The sequence below is a fragment of the Argiope bruennichi genome, chromosome 6 (genome assembly GCF_947563725.1).
Source record: "Argiope bruennichi chromosome 6, qqArgBrue1.1, whole genome shotgun sequence".
Taxonomy (NCBI): domain Eukaryota; kingdom Metazoa; phylum Arthropoda; class Arachnida; order Araneae; family Araneidae; genus Argiope; species Argiope bruennichi.
The window spans coordinates 61,414,848-61,435,463 of record NC_079156.1 but is presented as its reverse complement, the minus strand read 5'-3'; the positions used below and the strand labels follow the sequence as shown (position 1 = coordinate 61,435,463).

At 32.8% G+C, this 20,616-nt stretch overlaps 1 protein-coding gene across 7 annotated transcripts in view; it reads left to right on the top strand.

Annotated features, from left to right (window-relative positions):
• LOC129971104 (nuclear hormone receptor E75-like) overlaps positions 1–19,962 on the top strand; it is a 137,994-nt gene extending 118,032 nt beyond the window's left edge. For 3 of the 7 annotated variants that reach the window (XM_056084582.1, XM_056084584.1, XM_056084583.1), the window contains exons 2-7: positions 3,953–4,041; positions 8,088–8,232; positions 14,601–14,839; positions 16,267–16,434; positions 16,550–16,778; positions 16,892–19,962. In XM_056084582.1, the coding sequence (XP_055940557.1) occupies positions 3,953–4,041; positions 8,088–8,232; positions 14,601–14,839; positions 16,267–16,434; positions 16,550–16,778; positions 16,892–18,705 (2,684 nt within the window). In that variant the 3' untranslated portion in view covers positions 18,706–19,962. Of the gene's footprint in view, positions 1–3,952; positions 4,042–5,501; positions 5,538–7,372; positions 7,574–8,087; positions 8,233–12,034; positions 12,543–14,600; positions 14,840–16,266; positions 16,435–16,549; positions 16,779–16,891 lie in introns of those variants that run through there. The other 4 variants (XM_056084589.1, XM_056084588.1, XM_056084587.1 and 1 more) reach the window with 4 other exon arrangements.
• Positions 19,963–20,616: the final 654 nt, after the last annotated feature.

Sequence of the window (20,616 nt, the reverse complement as noted above, 5' to 3'; positions counted from 1 at the left end):
AAATTGTGTTTTGAACGAACTCGCTCAATACATGGTAGAACTGTCAAAACAGAAATAAAAATAAAAAAACTATTGCTTCTATTACTACATCGGATATAATTCTACGAATTAGTTATGTTTAAGTACATTTTCTATGTAGAAAGATTTCTTTCATTTACCTTAATATCTTTTCCGATTTAAATAATTTAGAAGCTTGAAATCAAAATTTCTGTTCGTTTATTTCTAACACGGGCGTCGCCATCATTGGTGGCGCACTGTATGGTGGGTAAACTGCTGCCAAGGTCAATGGCCGGATACGAAGAGTTTCCATGACAACATCGTTGCCATGGTAATGAAGATGGCGGCGCGGTGCAATAAAGATGAGAACTAAAATATTTCATCGTTCTTCGACCGTCAGTGCCCCCTCTTTCTAAAATTTGACCTGCAGGTTACTGACCTACTGAGTTTCTATCATATTATCAACAAATTGTTTTCCGTTGAATTTTACTATTGATAATTTTTGGATTATGCAATATAAGGCTCAATAGGTCAATGACCTAATCAGATTTGATAATGCTTGGATGAAATTTCTAGAAAATACTTACGTAACTGTGTTTATATTTATATCTTTTCTTTTATATTTTTATTTATAAAGTTTACCAATTTACATATTAATTATTTTTATTTTAGTGGAGTTGGAACTATAATAATTTAAATTTAAAAAAAAAAATTCATGGTGTAATATTTAGTAAAAGGTTATTGAACTTTCATATTCTGATATTTATAGTAAAAAAGATGTATATTAATAATATAATATCCAATTTCAACTAACAATTTTGTGTAAAGAATTTATTTTTTAAAAATCATACTTAAAATTTTTTTAATGAAATAATTTTTTTTTCTTCATCTAATTTTTCTAAGTCTTGAAACAACTAACAATTCTTTTAAATTTTATTTTATAAGACCAGAATTTGAAGTGAACCAGAAGTGGTTCAATTTATTTTTAATCCTTAATTTCTCTTGTAGAAATTAGAATTTTAAAAATAAATTTGATAGTTTTTTTTTTCTTATGTGATTACACTTATAAGCCTATGAATTCTACTGTGTATATACTTATGAAATAGAATGAAAAAAATTTTTTTGTCATTATAAATAAAATAAACAGTACATTTGAAAAAGGTAGCTATTTCTTTCAAAGAAGATTATATATTTAAATTAATTTGTAGCAAAGACTTGGCTTTTTTTTAAACCCAGAAATAACGAATTTCAATCCTTAAAATGGCTAAGGGCGTTTGGAGCCATTTAATTTTATTAGAAATCTTTTCCTTTTAAGGGGAAAGGACTGTAAATATTTGATAATATCTTTAAAATCATTTAAATACTACTTTGAAAAATTTATGGTAAATCTATGCTAGTTCTTTATTTATATCAATATATTATTGAATTTTTCATTATTACCGTTTGATTTATTCATTAATGGTTTTTTTTAAAAAAGTAGCCATAGTAATTTGCTAGCAGAAGGCAAAAACATCATGGGTCATCCTCTTCTTGGGGTAAATCCCCTCTCTGACGTCATTAATTGCTTGTAGGTCATTTGCGCAGCCTTGTAATACCATAAAGCATTGTTCGTTTTGACGTCATGAGAAGTCGGGTCATCGTTGGTCTCGGATTCTGGAAATTTCGAATGAAACATTCTTACTGTAACCGACTTGAGGTTTTTCCCTATGATTAATATCAATTTTAATACTGATTTGCATTACTTGCATCGTATACACATTAAATATATTATTATTACACATTTTAGGGAATTCAGAGAAAAGTTTATTAAAGTTTTATATTAATTTATTTTACTCAAATTAGACCACTGAATAAAGTTACTTTGATAATTTTATCTCAATATCATTTTTTAAGTAGCGGATAGGGTTGTGCCTCATTGGAGGAGCGGTATGGAGGTCAATGAACTTTTAAATCGTTATCTTTTTTTTAAAAAAATTATTACAGTGCTGACAAAAAGGGAACTGTTATCTGTTCAGCATCCTACTTTGCAAAATAGGAATTTCCATAGAATAAAAACAGCCTTTATCTACACTATATCCTACTTTAAGGCACTTTTGGGATAGATAAGGCTCTCGTGATTTTTTAAAAAAATTTCTATCTTCCCTCTTGACGAAATGAACTATCACATTAGCCTGGTTATTAATCATAATAGTTCTTATAGGTACTATTTAAAAAATTGAAAATCAGATGTATTTGTGAAGCAAAAAATACTATTATGTTTAGAAATATAATTCATGTAATGACCAACATTTTAATATTTTTTGGACATATCTTTAGTCTACATTTCATTAAAATATGTGTTTTCGAAAATACTCAATTTTAATTTTAAAAAGAAATTTAAAAATTTTTTATTAAAAATAAAATTCTTTTAAATTTCTAGAAAAAAATTCTTTTAAATTTTTAGAAAAATTTTAAAGAATTTTTTTAAAAAAAGTTCGTGAATTAGATAAATTAATTTTATTTTTAAAATTTCGGAAGATTTATTGTGAAGAACAAATTATACATATTATTGCAAATACTATTGTAAATAAGGCTGCTATATATTTTTATTATAATTGAAATATAAGAAAATTGTAATTTTTTTTACGAAGAAAGCATTTTTAAAATGAATTTCTTTAATTTCGAAATAATAACAAAGTGCGGTTTTTAAATGTATCATACTTTAATATCCATGCTGTATGTAATATGAAAAATTCTTACATTAATCACCATAATTTGATTAATTAGATATTTTTGTTTCATTACTACTCATGCACTAATAAAACAATTATTTCAGCTTTTTACATTCTTAGCATTCATTTTTATTGTGTTTATTACGTTAAGCAACAGTTACTCGAAGTTTAAAATAATTACACTTTGCTTCCGTAACCACACCACCCTTTCCCCCACACCACCACTACTCTCTTATCAGTTTAAGTGGACTAATACGATTAAGTGTCCCACTTGAAGTCTCAGAAACGCAAATGAAACAGTCTGACGACGTTGAAAGCTGGCAAACGATCTCGTGTTCTAGATTTTTTTTCCCTCCCCCACTTCTCCCACTCGCATTGTTATCTCATGCGCTTCCGATTTTGTCGAACTTTCCACTGGGGTCAATGAACCTCAGAGATGGGTGCCTTACGTTTCTTTGTACATAGTTCTTTTCTGAAATATATATGTTATCAGTAAAAGAGATAAAATTAAATCGAGGCGAAAAATTTAATTTTGGTAATTGCTAGATCCTCCCAAGTTTGTCTCAATTTATTAACGGGTTAAAAAAAATAAGGCACTTTTGGAAGAATCATAAATGAGTATCTATTGATTTGTATTGACTTTTCAATAAGTTTTTGTTAGTTGAAACAAAAAAAAAAAGTTTTATCTATGAAAAAAATGAGGTAAATAAAAAATATAAATAAGAGTAAATAATACAAAAAAACTTTTCTTAAAGTAATAATTAAGTTAATCAAGAATAAAGATACAAATAGATGATGAGTAGTTAAATTTAATCCGATACAAACAAATAAAACATATCAATAAACATATGTTTTGTTTCTCATTCCTATTTAGTTTTTAATAAATCCTGATTTATTTTTTATTTTTCGAATAAAAAAAGAATTAAAAAAAGATTTTAAGGGGAAGAAGAAGAAAGAAAGAAAGAAAAGAAAAAAAAAAGAAAGAAAAGAAAAGAAACGCAGTTAAAATTGTAATAATTTTCAAATTACTGAAAAAATTCGCCCTAAAAGTCGCTCCTCCCCGTTATGATTTGAGTTTCTTCTGGAATAAATCCCAAGTTATGCAATAAAATCATAATGAGAAATTTCTCTTAAATTAAGGAAATTATGTTTAGAAAGAGAAGAAAAATAAGAGCGAGAGAGAAAAAGTTTTTCCTCATGGCCAGTATTTAAATTTCTAAATTTTATTTTCCTTTCTTTTTCAGAATTTGATGGAACCACAGTTCTTTGCCGAGTTTGTGGTGATAAAGCCAGTGGATTCCATTATGGTGTACATTCTTGTGAAGGCTGCAAGGTAAGATTCGAACCACAATTTTTTTTTTTTTTTTTTTTATGTAGTGAAAATAAATTGTTACAGGGCGAAAAAGTTTTAAGTTATTTCTAGCAAAATTGCTCTATACATAATGGAAACTTCACGAAAAAATAGGCTTGTTTTTAAAATCCTGAAAACTGATTTCAAGATACACTCCGTAATTAAACAAACCATTAAATTTCATTTTCTACTAAAAAAAACCCGCATGTTTATTTGTTGGTTGCCTTCGTTTACTCACACGAGGGATTACCTGCGAATTCGTTCCTGTGGCCTTGAAAACGAGTAACGTGAGGTGAACGACCGATCGAAATGTGTTTCAGTGAAGCCGGCTCTCGTTCACGGGGTCATTGACCGATCCGCAGCGTATGGATGGGTAGAATAAAATAACCCTCTCCTGCTGCTTGCCCGAATTCTTTTTTTAATTGTTTAATTTCATAATAAAATTTCTTTTCCTTTATAATAATTTTCATTGAATTTTAAAACATGTTTGATTTTAAGCACGGTATTGTATGCGAAAGAAAACCATAAATTTTTTCTTATGTATTTATTATTTTCTTAATATTTTTGCTTTCTGACAAAATAAAAACAAAATAAAATTTATATATACATTTACTGTTAAAGAAATTAAAGTTTTTTTCATAACTGATACACAATAAAAATTAATTATTAAAAAATATACAAGAATTTGGAAAAGGAAAAAAATTTAAAGGGGGAAAAAAAACAATTTGAAAAATTCGTATTGTATGAAACTGGAATAATTTAAGGCAACTATTATTTTTTTACATTGTTCATATTAATCTTTTGAAACTTCATTTGGCAAATTTTAAATTCCGAAATAAAAAGAAACTTTTTTTTTAACTTCATAAATTAGAATATTTTTGTTAAGCAGGAAATGTTTTCTTCATTATAAACTAAAACATAATTTTTTTTTTAACACAATGCAATTTTTAATATAAATTAAAAAAAAACGGTGCGAAAATTTTATTCTGTTATAAGGCAATAAATGGAACATTTTCCCCCTGAAAGAATTAGCCTGTATGCAAGACTTATAGATAAATTGTTTATTTATCAATATAAACAAAAATTAATGTTCTATATAAACTTCCCCAAACACTCCACACACGTGATCGGCACGGGAGCCATTCATTGGTCATTGCCCTGGAAGTAGTCAAGAAAGTGATTGGTTGTTGTTCAAGTTCAGGGTTACCCATGATGCTCGGGTTCAACAACCGCTCTGAGTTTGTCTGCTTCCTGTATTCTATCATATGTAGGTTTTTGTTCTAGTGGTGGCAACGCGTTAAAGTTAGTGCTTCCGAGTTTGGAATTCGGTTTGCAGTTCGTTTCAAACATTTTTTGGAGTTGATGGCGGCATCGTTTCGTAGGCGGTGATTGAAAAGCCTTTCTTAATTATAATTATTTATTGTTTTGTGTGCAGTTTTAAGTGTTCTTGTACCCCGATGACTGTGGATCGTTGCAAGGTTAGAATTATTATTATTTGATAATTAATTTTAAGCTACTGTAATACTTTTGATTGTCTATTAATTAGAAGATCATTTGTAAAATATTCATTGCAATAATTTATTATTTTAAGTTTAAAGTTATCGTAAATGTTAGAACATGGCGAAATTTTAAATATATTGTTTAATATTTTAAATTATTTATTTGTGTTGCTTGAATGAGCGCATAGTTTTAAAATATTTATAGTTACATTAACTATATCGGTTTATTTTACTTAATGCATTACATTTTTTAATAACTTCTTTTAATTTTTTTGTTTAACATCATTGTATTAAATTAGAATCAGATTAACATGTTTTGTCCATTATTCACTTTTCTGAAGAAAAATTACTGTAATGTGTAAATTTAGTATGAAATTAAAAATATTGTAATAAGTAAACCAAATATAAAATAAAAATTATTCATGCCCTCCCCCCCCTTTATGTGGTATTTTAGGTTCTAATAATTAGGTCAAAATAAATTATTACTACCATGAAAAAATAACTTTATATGATAAAAATATGATAAAACCAAAATGTTCCATTTATGTTCTTAAAAAAATCATTAAAACGATCAATGATATGAATGATGTATAAATTGTTTAACTAATGTTAATAAGTTCATCGATGGCCATATAATGTAGATTTATTAAAATTTTGTAAATTGGTACAAAAAAATTATAACGCGTATTTTTTAAATTCAAAAAGTTCTATTTTTATAATAGTTTTCTTAGGGATCATTTGATTTAATTAAATATCCACCACCCCCGCTTTACGGCTTGGTGCCTGCATTCAGGGATGGGGGAGGGAATTGATCTCCCACAAAAGATAGAACGGTAGCTCCGTTGTGGCCTATTCAGTAACAACAGCGAAAGAAACTACACAAAAGAAAAACTGAATGCATGTGTTCCACCTAGTAACCTCAACTTAGCGCAATCAGCAGTTCCAACCCAGGTGAAACCGCTGTCCAATGGGATATCTCCTCGCGGCGTGACGTCACTGAGTGACATTCGGGTTGAATGACCGAATGTAACCCAACTTCCAGGCCAATGAGGTCAACGGCCTGAAGCGCTTGCACTTATTTCATTTTTATTCTACTTTAGTTTTTTTTTAATTGTACAGTACTCTGCCCCCCCCCCCATTCCAATCCGGCCTGCTTGCTCGTTGGATCGTTTGTACTGAACTTGAATATGGATCACGTGATTGATCCCCCCCCCTCTTTCGTCAGAATGACTTCATCATACACAGTATCTGTTTTAATCCCCCCTCTCCCACTTTCACTTTCGGCAAAAGTGTGCCACGTTTTGCCCGGTCAACGAACTCTTCGGAATCAGGTCAGAATGGATGTTAGTGCTAAGGGAGATTTGCGTAACTTATATGATAGATTTTTTTTCCCTCCCTCCCTCTCTCCTCCCCTCGCTCCTTGTTTTTAGACGAGCCGTTTGGCCTGACCTAAATTGTTTGGAGTTTATTGGGGACTGCTCGAACAAAATAATAAAATTAAAAAAGAAAACTGGCAAGTAGGAAGCGCGTTCGAGCTTCAGTTGTGTTCTGGCTGTTGGTGAAACGTGCACGCTTTCATCGTCGCTGCGTTTTTCTTGTTTTAATACACGAAAGAAATCGAGACCGCCTCGTATTGCGTTGCTCGGAGCCTTATTTCCGCATTCAGTGTGATGGTTTAACAGAGCGTTTTTCAAAGGATTCAATTTGCCTTTTGTGGAGACTGGACACCATTTTGGAATACTACTCTGCAAGAAATGTAAACTACAAGTGGAATTTTTAACTAGTCATTCCGTAATTAACTTGCTGAAGCTCAATTTTTTTTAACGTCATTTAGTTAAATTTTTACAAATTCCATCCTGGGAACAGTTGAATTGTGATACTTTTATGGACATATATTAAGTGACCGAGTTGTGTAAAAAAAAAGTGACTTTTACGTTCTTCTTCTCTTACATTAAATGTGTCTCAAGAATCTCAAACCTAATCCCCCCCAAACTGGGAAAAAAAGTGTGAGAAAAGTAAGTTTTGTGCTTAAGAATACTTTTTAGATATTTTTTAATTACTTTATTTATAATGATGTAATCAATTTTTTATTATTAGAATATAAAATTTTATCTTTAGTTCTATTATGTTATTGTCTAGATATTATAATTAGACTTCGATTGAATATCATAAATTATCGAAAACATTCAATCATATTTTTTTAAATTAATTTTTAACATATTTCTTATTTTAATGAAATTTATAAAAAAATGTTTAATGATCATTTTTTCAAAAAAAATACGATTTTTTTTGTATTTTTCCCCAAGGGTGGGTGTGTTGCGTATCTATAAAATTGTTAAAGTGTTGCGATTTTCCATCCCTATACGACTGCATAATCAATAGATTAGATTGTGGGAAATACGTGAACATAAAAGAAAATGGCATCTGATTTACTTCTAGAAATTCTTGAATTCGACTATCAATTTTATTCTGGAGTTATAGGCCGCCCGTTTTTATTTTATCTGATTGTTTCTGTTTCTCTCCTTATAGGGATTCTTTCGACGTAGCATACAACAGAAGATACAATACAGGCCTTGCACAAAAAATCAGCAATGTTCCATTTTGCGGATTAACAGAAACCGCTGCCAGTATTGCCGTCTTAAAAAGTGTATTGCTGTTGGCATGTCTAGGGACGGTAAGTCTGACTTTTATATATCATGATTAATTTTTTTTACACGCTCATGATCCTCAAGAATTCAGATGAAATCTATTATTACAGTAATCTTTTTAAACTATAGAATTTATATTCGTTGTTAATCATACATTCTTTTATAAGAGTAGTTAAATTTTAATTTTGATGTTTAAAATGTTTTTAATTTAAGTTAATAGCTAGTATGTTTTCAACAAACGGCATCTTTTTATCCTGAAAAAAGGAAGGTGAAAAAAGAAAAAACTGATCCCGTTCCCGATAGATGGCAGCACTACGTCGATTGCTACCTAATTCTAGTCACGTAACGATCTTTTGTGAGACAGAGTATAGGCGTCGGGGATGTTTCCCAATTTGGACCTCTGTTTATATGCCGCAGTTCAAGGTCAAGCCAACTTGCGCTCTCATTGTATGCACTTTTCCTAATACTCTTTCGTCAGAGATTGTTTTCGACGTTCCACAAACTGGATTATATCGCTCGCTGGGCGAGTTGCGTCAGTTCACATTAAAATGATTTTCAAGAGTTGTGGGCGTTTACTTAACATTTTTTTTTAAATGGCTTATAAATAATATTATTGTGTCGTATTTGAGCAATTAAAAAAAGCATTCTGTAATTTTGAATTTTGTTTATATTTATTAATTAGAATTTCAGAAATTTTTTTTTATAAATAAGACTTTAATGCTTCTGAATTTTTTTTTAAAGCAATGTTCCTGTGTAAATGTTGTAGTCTTCTTTTATCATAACTTCTCTATTAAAGCGTTTTATCGGAAATTAAAACAATGAAAATAAATAAAACACTTTTGTTACTCTTCCAAAATGCAATTCACGACGAAGCCACACGTGGTGATAGATGTCGCTCTCCAAATGCCTGTTTACTGCTTTTATGTGTAAGTTTGTTTTGAGACCTTGAAAAATCACTATTCAATGTCAACAATCAGACTTATTTTCGTCGTTTCAATGAGATAACGTAATTTGGCGTTGAAAATCCCCATTGCTTTTTTGCCTTGGCGAAAAATGGGACTTTCCGCGACATTCTTTGATGGTACTGTAAACAGTCACTGGAATTACTCTGTTGACGGGATGGTTTTGAGCTGATAAAATGCCGCGTGTGTCGAATGTTAATGCAACGCGACTGGTGACGACACCAGACGGCAGACGATAACTTTCAAAAGCACATTGCACATAAAAATTGCTTAACTAGCATACCCGTTCTCTTTCTCCGAAATGGGTAGGATGAACTTTGGAATTTTTGTCTCATCTGTTTTAACAATGGGTTCGACAGATGTAAAACTGGGGTGGAAATTTTGAAAAATAAATCTGTTTATTTATTTATATATATTACACTTGGTAATTTCTGCATCTGTTTCTGTTGATGGATATCTTTATTGAAGAATGGAAAGTTAGGCTTTAAATATAGACAGACCTCGAAATTAAATTTTAATTGAAATAAATATCTCGTCAATATTGGATATTTATTAATATGTGCAAATAATTTATTATTCTCATATTTTTTTTAAATAAAGAAATGGTCATGTAAGATAAAACAATGTATAATTGATATTTAATAAAAATAAAATGCGTTTTATTTTTACTAAACTCATTTTTGTGAGAAAAAAAAAAGCTATAATTATGTTTTGTTATTTAATTTAGTAAATATTAGTCCTTCAGATATGTTAGTTCTCATGATATTCAAGTAATTAATTATGCAAGTGCGTCAGATATCTAGATACTCGAATATAATTTGAAATATAATAATAATAAATGTAGAATATTAGAGCATATAAAAGGAAGAGAAAAAGACATTTTTGAAGTGGCGCTATTTCCAGTTTTATATTGCAACTTTAAAAGAAGAAAACTTTACATAATCTCAAAATATCGCCCTTCCGTAACACCCTTGCACTCTACCTGAGCAAAACAATCTTTTAATACAGAAATAACAATTTCTGGTACACCTGTAAAGGTCAGGAGGCCTCCGTCATTGATCGTAGCGAAAGAAATAAAGTCGCGATAGAGAGAAAATAAAAATAACAATAAAAAAAGGAGCACACGCGGAGAGAAAAAATATCATTTAGAGGACAAGGTCAATCGTTTGCCAGCTAGCTGTTTACTTCTTGTGAAAGTTCCTCTCTAACGTCTTTGAAGGTTTTCCAGTAAAAAATAAAGATGCGAGTCTGCATTCACGTGTAAAAATATCGATCCAAATTGTTCGCCAAACGCCTCTGCTGTTGGCGACAAACGAGTGTAGTATAACCTCTTCATTCACTTCTCTGACGAGAGTGAAGTTATCTGAGAGATTCGGGCGTTGGTTTTGATAGCGATATATGCATCCAATTATATCTCGGTTTTTTTTCCCTCCCCTGACAGTTGCGTCTAATTTTAGTTGGCTTGCATTAAAAGGAAATATTAATAGGCGAACTTAAATGCCATAGGCTTTCAGCAGAAAAAAAACATGAAAGGATCGTGAGTTATTGGGAATTGTTCCTCGCAGCGGCCTTGTATATTTATAAAAGGCGCTTCGGTTTCCGTGGGAAAGAAATAATTTGTGTAAAGGTCAAGTGGTCATTCATTTATAGATTTATTTTGATTTCCATTAGGTTTTGTCTGGTACCTAAATATTCTGGCGCGTTTGTAATTTTTTTTAAATATAAATTATAGCATACATTGAGTAGAAAATTTTAGTTGTCTTCAGACATTAAAAAAATTATTTTTCATATCGTTTCTACATCATTTTGCTTATTCTATCGCTAGTAATATAACCATTTTGAAAATATATTGATAATACATATTTTATGAATAAAACGTGCAGATTTTATGTAAGATAAGCATTGACGCGAGGTTGCTCGTAAATTGAATACTTTTTATTATTACACACTCACGATAAGTCTTCTGTTCAATATTTAGTTAGTGGCGTGTGTTTGGCGAGAAAAACGACTGTTATCGACCCCTGCAAAAAGCGATTTTGTCGCCAGAGTTAAAGCTGGCTTGAAGGTCGGGCTGCTGTAAAAGTAGGTCGCTAATACGAGGGAGGAAACAAGTTCAAGGCTACTCCGTCTTTTTCTAGGGGGCGCTGGCTGTGAGTGTGTGTAATATGTCGAAGTCATTTCTCTCTGTTTCTTTTCTTCTTCCTTATCCTCTCTTTGGCGCAACTGTCTTTTCGCCAAGTCGGAATTCTGTATTGGAACTTTTGCCTCCATTTTATTTAAAATCTCATTTTAATCATTGAAAATATTCTATAATCTTCAATCGGCCAATTGGAGCTTCGGGTTTAATGTAATTTTTTTAGTGTGAAAATTAATGATTTTATTTTAATTAATAGGAATAAATAGCTTGCAGCATATAATGTTGTGATCTTAAATAATATCCTAGCACACACTATGGGTATGTTAAAATGGCTTTTTTAATGTTTATTTTCAAATAATTTTAAATAGTTCTTTCAATGTTTTTCAAAATATATTAAATTAGTACAAATTTGCTGCTTTTCGGAAATTATCCTTTCGTTTTATAACGCATTCGTAATCTAGGGCTGATTTTTTATTCACTTAAATTATATATTTAAAATATATATGAAAACCAGCGCAAATTTAATATTATAGCAAACCAAGTAAGCGGGAAGAAACTGTATTCTAAATATTAATATTTTTCTCTCATTATTAAAAAAAAAAATCCGTGGCACAAAATTGTTTTAAAAATCCGCAATTCTTCGACATTACGCAACGTGCGCATTTACGCGTCGGTAGTGTTTTTTCTTGTTAACCGTTATTCGGCGAGCTTGCGTCAACCGCGAGATGTCCAAATAACCTTGGCGAGATTGGCGCCGTGTGTTGCGATAACCCGAGTCATTCGTGCTCGGCCCATTGGCGATTGCCATAACTATGCTCTTACCATCTCTACGCGGAAGCTGGGGAAATCTCTACCTGAGAATCACTTGTTACTTTAGTACGTAACTTTTCCAACTTAACTCGCGCGTTGTTTCTCTACTTGTGCTCTCATCTGTGTGTTGTCTGCCTTCTGATGAGATTTATAAACTAAAAGTATTAACGTTCAGTGGTTGACAAGAAGTTTTGTGGAAAGAAAATGACAAGTATTTTAAGCCGGTTGTTGACAGCCGATAAACCATGGACAGCACCCTATATGGTTCCCATGCCGGCACAAAGACCGATTTATAGTCAGTCAGTGACTTCATCCAGTAGTCAGGTATTAGCACCACAGCATAATGTGGTCAGTGGGAACGAGTTCCCACCTGTGCAAGTACCGGCTGGGAGGAGGAAAAAGACCTCTAGGAAGTCGCAGGATACTCGTAAGTTTCCATAAATCTTTTAAAGGAAAAGAAATTTCTAAATCGAAAATTATTATTTGCATTTAATGACTCATGGAAGGAATTAATACTATTAATTGTTTGTAATATCAAGAAAAATATTGATTTATCTTTGATTTATGATATGAATATCTTATGATATGAATTCGTAAAATTTTTATAAGTCGCATTTTATGTATTTTGTTGGAAGTTTCAAATTTGAAAAATTCGGGATGCTAGAAAATTTATACATATTAGTTTTGTATAAAAAAATTTACTTATAAAAAGTCAGAACGATTTTATAATTTAATCGTGATTTTTTTTCTGATATAACTTAAATTGTAAAATATTAATTTATATTATTAGAGAGTGGAATTTACCATTACTTTGCATGATAATTTTTACCTTTATATTTATGAAAATCGAAATATAGAAATTTTGATTATTGGAAATATAATAGTATGAACTACGTATGACAAACCAAAACAAATATAAAATTATTTGTGAAATGTCACGAGTAAATAAAAATAAAAATTTTAAAGTTTTGAACTTCTATTTGATGTTTTTGTAAGAATAACTCAATGTTGCCAGTATTATAATAATTAAATAGTAATTGTCACCAAATTAAAAAAAAAAAAAAATCTCGCATGACCCTGAATTAAACTGTGCGCAGTAGCGTCATTGCCCCACGGGGAGGCAATCCAATTCGTCTGCGTAGTTGTGGTTTTATAACCCACGCGACTGACAGTTGTACCAAGAATACTGGATGATCAGTGTAAAATACCCAATCTTTAATAAACCCTAAATTAAGAATAAAGGGAACCATTTGCTTTTTTTTTTAGTGGGGGGAAATGGAAATTGAAAGTCATCGCATTTTTTGTTGGATTTTTGCCAGCATTGCGGGAGGAGGAAGTGTCGTCGTGTTGGTATCTATCGGAGCTTCATATTTTCAAGGTTGAATGCTGAAGTAATGTTTTTCGATTTTTCGAAATCTCGGAGACGTCATCCCTCCTTAGTATTCAAGGTTGCGCTTGTAACTTCGTGCTCTATGGCGATGGTTGCCAGCTATATTTGGCTCTATCCTCGCCTCTTCTTAACGAATGTTGGTACTTTTTCATTTTTAGATTAGCACCAGGTGTATGTTGCCAATCACGTTATTGTAGTTATTAGCAATCGAATGGTCTGGTCCTAAATTGTATAATAATTTTTTCCTGGCTTAAAAGCACCGACACCTTCATAGAATTTCACTGTTACAGATTATTTACTTTAGAAATTGCCAGTATCTTAGTTATTAAAAATTGTCTGCTAAATAATACAACAAGGAACTGAAGAAAACGAAATTCATTTCATCTCTATTTCAGCGTATTCATCTTTTAAAGTATATTTCTCCTTGAATAACTGTAGGAGGGGGGAAAAAATCTTAACATGTATATAAATTTTTCTCTTTCACGGACGCGTACGGGGGAGGGAAATTAGTAATAAAATCCAGCTGAAGGTTGTCGTATTTTTTTACAACTCAATTGTTTATCCGCTTTGTGTTGATTTGTCTCATTCTGCGTAGCGAGATGACGTCACACGGTAACCAAATTAGGGGAGGAAAAACTGTCGCTTGGACGGCCTTGTAATGTCAAGGGTGGGCTTAAACATCGGTACCGCGTGCATATAGCGGAGAAATGATAATTTAGTGCAGTCTGTTATACAAGGCTCTATTACGTTTTTGAAATATTTTAACGTGGGGAAATTTATTTATTTTTTCTCATTATCACTGTTGTTTATATTGACTAGCTTTAAGTTGAGGTTGATTTGTTCATATATTATCCTCGAATTCCTATATACAATATAATATATATCATTATTAAAATTCATAATTTTGAAACAGCTGCCATATTTATTTTAAAAAATTGAATGCAATTATTTGATTTTTTTAACTTTTAATTTAATCGATTTTTTTTTCTTCTCAATTTCCTTAATTCTTGAGGATCATGCTTTTAAATTGAATAATTTTATTGTTTGTAATCGAGTCATATAGTTTTAACAATTTGGTTTCCTTTGTCTTTTCAGCTGTCCGATTTGGTCGCGTCCCGAAGCGGGAGAAGGCTAAAATCTTAGCCGCCATGCAAAAGGTAAATGCCAGCTCCCAGGAAAAGGCTTTGGGTGCTGAACTTGAGGACGAACTTCGTCTCTTGACCACTATTGTTCGCGCTCACGAAGAAACCTGTGATTACACAAAAGACAAAGTCATCGGCCTTGTGGAGAAGGCCAGGAACCAGCCGGTCTACACACAGTGCCCACCGCAATTAGTAAGTATTACAAACCATTTATCAGATGATAAAAATATACGAGGACTCTAAATTTTAATCGATCTGTAAATTAATTAATTGTACTTCGAAAATCCCGGAAATGTGTTTTTGAATGGACGCTTTTATAGATTAATTAAGATATAAAACTGAACAAGCGTATGACTGTAAAGCAGCTCTTGACCTCATTTTTTCCATCCACTTGAAAAGCGAACATGAAAGAATAAAAAATGCCGGGATTGATGCTTTCAGAAACCAAGGCCGCAGCTAACGTTTTCTCTCTGTAAACATCTCGCGGCTAATAATTGCTCAAGGCAATAGCGTATGGGATCCGCCATGTTGAATTTCCTTTTTATTTTTCATATTACTTTTATTCTTCTATACCACTTTGTCGTCTTCTCTCCTTTCTATCAATCTGGAGCTCTGCAAGGTCAGCTCAGATGGCGAGGCCTTGATTTGACGTGAGCGAAATGAATACGCGCGATTTTGAGCGTTTCCACTCTTCTTACTTCCTGGTTTATTGCATTATGCCTGGCGATAAAAAATAATAGCGTGGCAATGAAAAATTCAGAGAATCCTCGCCAATCGCCCTTGGATGCGGATAGTGTATCTTATCCATCGATAGGGCCTCCTAATTTTCTATTTCTTTTGACATTGAATTTGTTTTCCTTTTTTTTTTATTAGAAAATCGATTCTTCCAATAATGGATGGCGGCTGTTTTTTGCTTTCGACTTGGTTTCGATTACCGCCAAGTCCCATTTTGGATGTCTCACTTCACCTTTTTCGCAATCTTATTCGTTCAGTGGGGAGACGGATAAAAATACCATCCAGTCTAGACGGGGGGTCGGAAAACCGAGTTGAGCAAATGTTCGGGTATTATTATTATTTTTTTATGGGGGCTTATCAGAATCAATATCGGAAAAGGAAAGATGATGAGGTTCGTGTTTTTGAGCAAGGAAGCGAGCAAATGCGCGACAGTGGAGTGACGTCACACCACTGAGCCATTTCACCATAACGACTGGCATGATAAAGGTCTGACACGAGCCTCCTCCAATCGCCGGTTGCTATTCAAGGCCAAGGTCGGCGCGCACAATTCCGTACCTCAGATCGTTAGCTGCGCCTCTGGCGACCTCGCTTGCTCCGAAGGTTACCCAATAATACTCGGCAGCGACTGCGCTTCTTCGGATACTTTTTTTTTTTTTCTTTAGACTGCGACAGTCTTCTTCCTCAAGAAAGGAAAGAATAATTTGATTAAAAAAAATAAAAGTAAAGAACCTTTAGTTACTTTTGATAAATAAAATTGTTAGCCAATTGGCGACGTTTTAATTTAACTATGTATACTTCAAAGTTAATATATACTTGAAATATTAGAAATACCATAAAATTTCCTGTTCAGTATAATTAAAAAAAATTTTTTCCTTCTTCTTTAGGCTTGTCCATTAAATCCAGCCCCACATATTATGGAAAATGGTGCATCACATTACATGGAAGACTTTTCCGAACGATTTGCACCTGCAATCAAAGGAGTTGTTGAATTCGCCAAACGCATTCCTGGATTTGGATTCTTATCCCAGGATGATCAAGTGACTCTGTTAAAGGTAAATATCTACTAAATATAAGTACTATCATTGAAATATGGTTGGAAAGAGTATTTTGAGCGTTTTTCTTTTTTTGTTAAGATTATGTATCTAATTTTTTGTTTTATTTTTTCAGGCTGGTGTGTTTGAAGTTTTGTTAGTGAGATTAGCCTGCATGTTTGACTCTCACGCCAATTCACTGATCTGCCTCAATGGCCAAGTGTTGCGCAGGGAATCTCTGCATTCAGCTAGCAATGCGAGATTTCTGTTGGACTCCATGTTTGACTTCGCTGAAAGATTGAACACGCTTCACCTGTCTGATAGTGAAGTTGGACTTTTCTGTGCTGTTGTGGTTATTGCATCTGGTAAGTTTCGAACTAGATTTTAATTTTTAAAAAATTAAATCAATATTAGTGAATGATTTTTAATTTTATTATTTTGTTCTGTTACTTATAATTTTTTTTCATTATTCTTTTAGATCGACCTGGATTGAGGAACACTGATTTAGTTTGCAAAGTTCAACAGAAAATGAAGAATATTTTGGAGAAAGCCGTGTCTGCAAATCATCCAGAAAATCCAAATATTTTTGGAGATTTGATGAAGAAAATTCCTGATCTTCGTACTTTGAACACTCTTCATTCTGAGAAACTTTTAGCTTACAAAATGGAGCCTTGCAATAGGAGAGCTGCTGGTGCAATAGACGGCATTACTGATACTTCAATGAACAATCAAACTGCTTACACTGCAATCCCTCACGATATCTGGAGCACTTATTCTCTGGTCGCTGCCCATCCACCGTGCCTTGCTCCAGAAGAAGACCTGAGAAGTACGTCTCCTGGTCAGCATAGTCAACATGGGGGTAGCACCACAGGTAGTGAGTGGAGTACAACTGATTCCAAAGATGAACACGATTTAGTTGGCTCTCCCAGATCCATCGGCAGTGGACTTTGTGTCGATGATGTGAAAAGCCCCATCAGAACATCCAGCTTTTCCAGTTCGCGAAGTTATGCAAATGAAGAAACATGGCAGTCCGAAGCAAACCAAACAGTGGTTGACTATCATCATAGTATGCCAAAAAGGCCTCTCGAAAATCCAGGATCCGAACATGGAAGCAGTTCTGGCGATGAAGGTTATTTTATTGACAGCCCAATTAAAGGGCATGTTTATCCAAAGCTGCGTAGAGTTGACTCTCCAACAGATTCTGGCATCGAAAGTGGGAAAGAGCATGGACCTAGCACAACTCCAACAATTTCCGTTTGCTCTAGCCCCAGGTCATCAGTTGATGAGAAAGTGAAAGACATGGATCATGATAATGCATCAGAAAAGCATGATACCATTGAAGACATGCCCGTTTTAAAACGTGCTCTGCAGGCACCACCCATCATCAATCCACATATGCTTATGGATGAGGCTTATCGCCATCATAAGAAATTCCGGGCTGCTCGCCGAGAGGCTGAGAGTCCTGCCAGTCCTAGCCAGGTGTCTTTGGCTAGTACTCACAGTACACTTGTCAGAACATTAGAACAGGCACCGAGGTACCTGAGTGAACAACAATTGAAAAGGACTGATTTAATTCATAATATTATCATGCAGAAGGAAACCCTTCCAGGCCAGCAACAACCCTCTCAACCACAACACCAGCAAACCCATCAACAAACTCTGTCACAATCACACCATGCTGATACACAGTCTTATTCTTGTCCCAGCATGCAGAATAATCATTACCCTTTCAGCAGTGTTCCTAATCCTTCTGGTTCTTCGCCTGCTTCAACTTTTGCATCATCCAATGGGCAAACGCACAAAAATTTACTTGTCTGTCCAAATGGTTACTACATGCCACAAGGTGGCAATGTTCAGCAGACATCTATTTATTCTCCTGCAACATCAGTATCCTGGCAATTCACACAGCAGTCCTCTTCAGCAGCCACTGTGACATCCGCCAGCCCCGTACAAGTACACGCCCAGTACGAACATTCTTCGCACATGCCACAGAACTCCCCTGGCTCTCATCAAAATAGCACTTCAAATTACTGTTCCTCGCCAGTGGCAAACACATCGAGAGCAGGTTCTCCTAGGCTGCTGTACAATCCACGATCATCTCCTCCAGCCACCACATCTCCTCTAGTCATGAATGGAAACGGACTTTGTTCATCCACCATCCAAACGGTGTGCCAAGCCGATATGAGGCCTGGGCAGACCGAAGCCTCTTACAAACCTTCCGGTGAATCCCAACCTTTGAACTTATCCAAAAAACTGTTCTCTCCTCCACCCATGTTGAAGATTGAATCGTGATCATTTTCTCTGCAATTTGGACATATATCAGATCTTCATTGAGGTTGGAATTTGTGGACATTGCATCCTCACAAAGTCTACAGAAGCCACCTCTCCCCCCCCCACCTTGTGATCATGCACCTGTCGTGTCTTAACTGGAGACTGTAAGCAGCATCATTTGGTGCAGTTGCCATGTTAAAAAAAAAATGTGCCATTCCAGATTTAGAGATCACATGCAGGCTGTGTGTTTAGATGTGAGAGAGATGGGAAAAAGACAAGAACAATATTTGTTGAACTCTCATTTGTAAATATTGTTTGTATCAAAAAAAGCATGATTGTATTCATTTTGTACAAAAGAACGACCATTGCGTGTCTTCAAAAAATTATGTTTGTAAATTATAAAAAAAGATTGATGGTATATTATGATGGACTGATTGATAGTGTTTTATTAGAAAAGCATTAAGTTAAATATTATTTGAGAAGTTTTTTTTTTAAAGAGACAAGTATCAAATGTTTTTTTTTTAAGGAAAAAAAAAAAAAGTAAAATAGGAGGATGTACAAAGGGTTTATTCTTTAATTCTGGTCTGGAGATTCAAAGGGCTAGGAAAGGGGCCATATTTTAGAAAGTTTTGGGTAGTGAATAATTGTGGTTCTTTATTGTAAATATTTTCGCATAGCACATATTTCAGTAATTTAATGTTTCCTTTTTCCAAACGAATGGCATCTGTGCAGTGGTGTTAAAAAAATTTTTGCTCCATAGTATTATTGTTATAATAAGTGGTAGGCATATCCATTGATTTAGGAGCAAAACAAAATCAAGAACCAGAAAGGTGACAAACCAGAAAAAAAGTGTTTTAATTTATAATGAAAATAATATCAACAGTTCCCAAGCATTGAAGAATCATAATAATTTAATTATTTATTTATTTAAATTCACTTCAGCGATATATTTATTGCATAATCAAAGTATATGTTCTGTCTAAATGAATGAGATTTTGATAAGTAGAGATAGTGTTAATTTATTTTAACTGTTTGAATCTACCTGAGTTTGTCTAATTTCTGGTTTTTGATTTATTCTGTTCGTGAATCCTTATGTTGTGCTTTTCTAAGGTCTTTAGCCAAAATGATGAATACTGTTTATTAACAGTTGTGTAGTACAATCAAACTTTTTAATTTAAGAATCATTTAATTATGCTGATCTCTAAGATCGTACATTGGTGTGGCTCTGTGCCTGTTATGTGATCATGTCATTTCATTAAAAAACTTCTGAATGAAAAACTTGTGTCTTTTTTGTTTCTTTAAGATTTTTATTATTATTGTTATAAAATCACAAATAAACTTTGAGTCTATTATATCACTATATATATACTGGATAATTCATCGTAGTTTTAAAAATGTACATTAATCCAAATGTCAGGGTAGGAAATGAAAAATCCATTCACAAATTATTTTTAAATGAAGATGGATGAATTTTTGAAGGACATTTTACTAAAAGTAATGTTATTTTTAAAAAGTAAAGAGGTTCAATTTTGATAAGATTATTATTTACTCCACTAAAGTTGCTAGAAAGTGAAAATAAAGATGCTGAGAAGAATATATTCTTATAAATAATATTGCTGTTAAATGACGAATTTAAATATTTATGAACCTAGATGTTAGAGAAGAAAAGCTAATTGTTATACAAAAATACATTTAAAAAAATCTTAAGAAGTATATAAAAATTTATCTAAGATGAAATTTAAAATTGAGTTGTAATAAATAATACTTGAAAGTCCATTTAATGGGAAAATACGAAAATTGTATTAACAACACATATATAGCGTATCAGTTGATTGGGATATTAAATCAGCATGTATAAGAGGAAGAAATAGAGATAAAAACACATTTTTGAATAAAAGAAAAAATTTTTAGCATATTTTAATTACCCAAGTT